Below are 6,682 nucleotides of genomic sequence, written 5' to 3'. Positions count from 1 at the left end.
TATAGATATGTAGGGTTAGAGTTATAGAGAGGACAGAGTTATAGATATGTAGGGATAGAGTTATAGATATGTACGGTTAGAGTTATAGATATGTAGGGTTAGAGTTATAGAGAGGATAGAGTTATAGATATGTAGGGTTAGAGTTATAGAGAGGACAGAGTTATAGATATATAGGGTTAGAGTTATAGAGAGGGCAGAGTTATAGATATGTAGGGTTAGAGTTATAGAGAGGACAGAGTTATAGATATGTAGGGTTAGAGTTATAGAAAGGATAGAGTTATAGATAGGATAGAGATATAGATATGTAATGTCAGGGTTGGAGGTACAGATTTATCGGGTCAGGACTACAGTTCTGCAGACATGCGCCATCCCATCTGGTTTGCGCTTATTTTTTTTCAACAGTACAATGACCCAACACACCTCCAGGCTGTGTAAGGGCTATTTGACCAAGAAGGAGAGTGATGGAGTGCTGCATCAGATGACCTGGCCTCCACAACCACCTGACCTCAACCCGATTGTGATGGTTTGGGATGAGTTGTACTGCAGAGTGAAGGAAAAGCAGCCAACCAGGGGGTAACAGATACAGCGTGTGCGTTTACGAGGACAGGGAACTTCTCTGGTCTTTATGACAATATTATTTGTATAGCTCCCTCCAAAGATGGAATCTGTCTACACACACAGAGGTAGTCTGGTCCTCTTCTCTCCTCTTCTGTCCTTTCTTCTTCTCTCCCCCTGAACAGGCCATAAGTACATAAACAGAGCATTGGCCACAGTCTGTGTGCCTTTGGGGGGGTGGAGGGTCTTGGAGGTGAGGTCTGGGGATATTATTTTTGGAAGACGGCTGCTTCCTCTTCTGTCTGCTCCTTTTGTCTCACTGTTCACCCTACAGCCTCCAGTGTTTCTTAAAGGGATGAGCACAGTGTGTATTAAAGGGATGCCCACAGTGTGTATTAAAGGGATGAGCACAGTGTGTATTAAAGGGATGAGCACAGTGTGTATTAAAGGGATGAGCACAGTGTGTATTAAGGGGATGTCCACAGTGTGTATTAAAGGGATGAGCACAGTGTGTATTAAAGGGATGGCCACATTGTGTATTAAAGGGATGACCACAGTGTGTATTAAAGGGATGACCACAGTGTGTATTAAAGGGATGAGCACAGTATGTATTAAACGGATGAGCACAGTGTGTATTAAAGGGATGAGCACAGTGTGTATTAAAGGGATGACCACAGTGTGTATTAAAGGGATGACCACAGTGAGTATTAAAGGGATGACCACAGTGGGTATTAAAGGGATGAGCACAGTGTGTATTAAAGGGATGACCACAGTGTGTATTAAAGCACAGTGTGTATTAAAGGGATGAGCACAGTGTGTATTAAAGGGATGACCACAGTGTGTATTAAAGGGATGACCACAGTGTGTATTAAAGGGATGAGCACAGTGTGTATTAAAGGGATGAGCACAGTGTGTATTAAAGGGATGAGCACAGTGTGTATTAAAGGGATGACCACAGTGTGTATTAAAGGGATGAGCACAGTGTGTATTAAAGGGATGACCACAGTGTGTATTAAAGGGATGACCACAGTGTGTATTAAAGGGATGAGCAGTGTGTATTAAAGGGATGAGCACAGTGTGTGTTAAAGGGATGAGCACTGTGTGTATTAAAGGGATGACCACAGTGTGTATTAAAGGGATGAGCAGTGTGTATTAAAGGGATGAGCACAGTGTGTGTTAAAGGGATGAGCACAGTGTGTATTAAAGGGATGACCACAGTGTGTGTTAAAGGGATGAGCACTGTGTGTATTAAAGGGATGACCACAGTGTGTATTAAAGGGATGAGCAGTGTGTATTAAAGGGATGAGCACAGTGTGTGTTAAAGGGATGATCACAGTGTGTATTAAAGGGATGACCACAGTGTGTGTTAAAGGGATGAGCACTGTGTGTATTAAAGGGATGACCACAGTGTGTATTAAAGGGATGACCACAGTGTGTATTAAAGGGATGAGCACAGTGTGTATCAAAGGGATGACCACAGTGTGTTAAAGGGATGAGCACAGTGTCTTAAAAGTGGTGTGCAGTAGAACAATACACTCTTAGAAATAAGGGTACGTATTGTTCCCTGGGGTAAAAAAAATATCAGAATAGAGGTACACATAATGGTCTCACATTTTGCTACCTTTTAGGGTACATGTGCAGATGAAAAGTATAATGGTATGTTTTAAGGGTACATGTGCAGATAAAGAGTATAATGGTATATTTTAAGGGTACATGTGCAGATAAAGAGTATAATGGTATATTTTCAGGAACATGTGCAGATAAAAAGTATAATTGCACCTTAAGGGTACAAGTGCAGAAAAAATACTAAAATCCTGTTTTCACTTAGTCATTATGGGGTATTGTGATGTCATTATGGGGTATTGTGATGTCATTATGGGGTATTGTGTGTAGATTGATTAGGAAAACTTGAACTTCATCCATTTTAGAATAATGCTGCAATGTAACAAAATGTGGAACGAGTCAAGGGGCCTGAATACTTTCCCAATGCACTGTGCATTTCTGTTACCCAGGGTACGAACATATTTTGGGTACCCTCAATACCCACTATAAGGTACAATGACACCCTAAAAGGAAAAAAGCATGCATTTGTACCTGTGGAGAAAGGTACTCTCTGAGGTATGAACTGGGATGCAACTATGTACCTATAACCAAAAGTACAAAGGAGGACCTCAGTAACAACCAGTTGTACCCCTTTAGGAACACAGCTAAACCTTTATTTCTGAGTGTACTTCACTTCAGATTCTCCTTCTACATAGTATTATCTTTGTTTGTCCTTCCTCTCCTCCTTTTCGTCTCATTTTTCCCGTTCTCTATCTCTCCATCTCTTGGTTCCTTTTTATTTCTCTCCATCTCTCTCATTCCCTCGCTTTCGCTCCGTCTCTCTTTATGCGAGAGCCTCCTTCTTGGGTCGGGGTTTGTTTCCCAGGAGAGCGTCCATCTCTGCTACGGTCTGAGGGGAAAGCTGGGAGAGGACCTGAAGGAGACCAGGGTGGATGGGGGAACGGGGAAGAGAGAGCAGAGGGAAGGAGAGAGTGTGGATGAGGTGATCTTCATAAATAATAACATCAGATTACTCTACTGGACTATACATCACATCTATACATCTATACATCACATATATACATCACATCTACACATCTATACATCATACCTATACATCACATCTATACATCATATCCATACATCTATAGATCATACCTATACATCACATCTATACATCATACCTACACATCTATACATCATACCTATACATCACATCTATACATCATATCTATACATCTATAGATCATATATATACATCACATCTACACATCTATACATCATACCTATACATCACATCTATACATCATATCTATACATCTATAGATCATATATATATACATCACATCTATACATATATACATCACATCTATACATCATATCTATACATCTATACATCACATCTATACATCACATCTATACATCACATTATATCAGTGATACTGGGTTATACATAACAGTGTGTCAGTAATACTGGACTATACATCACATTTATACATCACATCTATACATCACATCTATACATACATACATCACATCTATACATCTATACATCACATCTATACATCACATCTATACATCATATCTATACATCTATAGATCACATCTATACATCACATCTATACATCTATACATCACATCAATACATCACATCTATACATCATATCTATACATCTATAGATCACATCTATACATCACATCTATACATCTATACATCACATCAATACATCACATCTATACATCACATCTATACATCTATACATCACATCAATACATCACATCTATACATCATATCTATACATCTATAGATCACATCTATACATCACATCTATACATCTATACATCACATCAATACATCACATATATACATCACATCTATACATCACATCTATACATCTATATATCACATCTATACATCACAACTATACATCACATCTATACATATATACATCTCATCTATACATCACATCTATACATCACATTATACCAGTGATACTGGGTTATACATCACATTATATCAGTAATACTGGACAATACATCACATTTATACATCACATCTATACATCACATCTATACATACATACATCACATCTATACATCTATACATCACATCTATACATCACATCTATACATACATACATCACATCTACACATCACATCTATGCATATATACATCACATCTATACATCACATCTATACATCTATACATCACATCTATACATCATATCCATACATATATACATCATATCTATACAACTATACATCACATCTATACATCACATCTACACATCACATCTATGCATATATACATCACATCTATACATCACATCTATACATCTATACATCACATCTATACATCATATCCATACATATATACATCATATCTATACAACTATACATCACATCTATACATCACATCTATACATCACATCTATACACCACATCTATACACCACATCTATACATCACATCTATACATCACATCTATACATCACATCTATACATCACATCTATACATCACATCTATACATCACATCTATACATCACATATATACATCACATCTATACATCACATCTATACATCACATCTATACATTTATACATCACATCTATACACCACATCTATACACCACATCCATACATCTATACATCTATACATCACATCTATACATCACATCTATACATCACAACTATACATCACATCTATACATCACATCTATACATCACATCTATACATCACATCTATACATCACACCGATACATCTATACACCACATCTATACATCACATTATATCAGTGATACTGGGTTATACATCACATTATATCAGTAATACTGGACTATACATCACATCTATACATTTATACATCTCATCTATACATCACATCTATACATATATACATCACATCTATACATCACATGTGTCCATCACATTATATCAGTGATACTGGGTTATACATACCAGATCGTCAAGTCTTGGACCAAAAGGCTCCTTAACAGCTTCTATCCCCAAGCCATAAGACTGCTGAACAATTAATCAAATGGCCTCTGGACTATTTACATTGATTTTTTTGACACTGCTGCTACTCTCTGTTTAATACCTATGCATGGACACTTTTTCCTACCTACATGTACACAATAACTTGACTAACCTGTACCCCCGCACATTGACAGGTACCGGTACCCCCTGTATATAGCCTGGCTATTTTTGTTTTATTGTGTTGTTTGTTAATTGTTTAGTCAGTAAATATTTTCTAACTGAATAAGCATTTCACGGTAAGGTAATATCTATACATCTATACACCACATCTATACACCACATCTATACACCACATCTATACACCACATCTATACACCACATCTATACATCACATCTATACACCACATCTATACACCACATCTATACACCACATGTATACATCTATACATCTATACACCACATCTATACACCACATCTATACATCACATCTATACATCACATCTATACACCACATCTATACACCACATCTATACACCACATCTATACATCTATACACCACATCTATACACCACATCTATACACCACATCTATACATCTATACACCACATCTATACACCACATCTATACACCACATCTATACATCACATCTATACATCACATCTATACACCACATCTATACACCACATCTATACACCACATCTATACACCACATCTATACACCACATCTTTACATCTATACACAACATCTATACATCTATACACCACATCTATACATCTATACACCACATCTCTACACCACATCTATACATCTATACACCACATCTCTACACCACATCTATACACCACATCTATACATCTATACATCTATACACCACATCTATACACCACATCTATACATCACATCTATACATCACATCTATACATCACATCTATACATCACATCTATACACCACATCTATACACCACATCTATACATCTATACACCACATCTATACACCACATCTATACATCTATACACCACATCTATACACCACATCTATACATCACATCTATACACCACATCTATACATCACATCTATACACCACATCTATACATCACATCTATACACCACATCTATACATCACATCTATACACCACATCTATACACCACATCTATACACCACATCTATACACCACATCTATACACCACATCTATACACCACATCTATACATCACATCTATACACCACATCTATACATCACATCTATACACCACATCTATACACCACATCTATACACCACATCTATACACCACATCTATACACCACATCTTTACATCTATACACAACATCTATACATCTATACACCACATCTATACATCTATACACCACATCTCTACACCACATCTATACATCTATACACCACATCTCTACACCACATCTATACATCTATACACCACATCTATACATCACATCTATACATCTATACACCACATCTATACACCACATCTATACATCACACCGATACATCTTTACACCACATCTATACATCTATACACCACATCTATACACCACATCTATACATCACATCTATACACCACATCTATACACCACATCTATACACCACATC

The 6,682-nt window shown here is 37.1% G+C and overlaps 1 protein-coding gene across 1 annotated transcript in view; it reads right to left on the bottom strand.

Annotated features, from left to right (window-relative positions):
- Positions 1–2,905: 2,905 nt before the first annotated feature.
- The window catches only part of LOC110500912 (voltage-gated potassium channel subunit beta-3-like), a 60,885-nt gene continuing 57,108 nt past the window's right edge, over positions 2,906–6,682 (bottom strand). Inside the window, exon 12 of the mRNA XM_036958398.1 lies at positions 2,906–3,031. Within this exon, the coding sequence (XP_036814293.1) occupies positions 2,942–3,031 (90 nt within the window). The 3' untranslated portion in view covers positions 2,906–2,941. The remainder of the gene's footprint in view (positions 3,032–6,682) is intronic.

Source organism: Oncorhynchus mykiss, chromosome 21, assembly GCF_013265735.2.
Source record: "Oncorhynchus mykiss isolate Arlee chromosome 21, USDA_OmykA_1.1, whole genome shotgun sequence".
NCBI lineage: Eukaryota > Metazoa > Chordata > Actinopteri > Salmoniformes > Salmonidae > Oncorhynchus > Oncorhynchus mykiss.
Note: the sequence above shows the minus strand (reverse complement) of the source record. Positions and strands in the feature narration are given on the sequence as shown.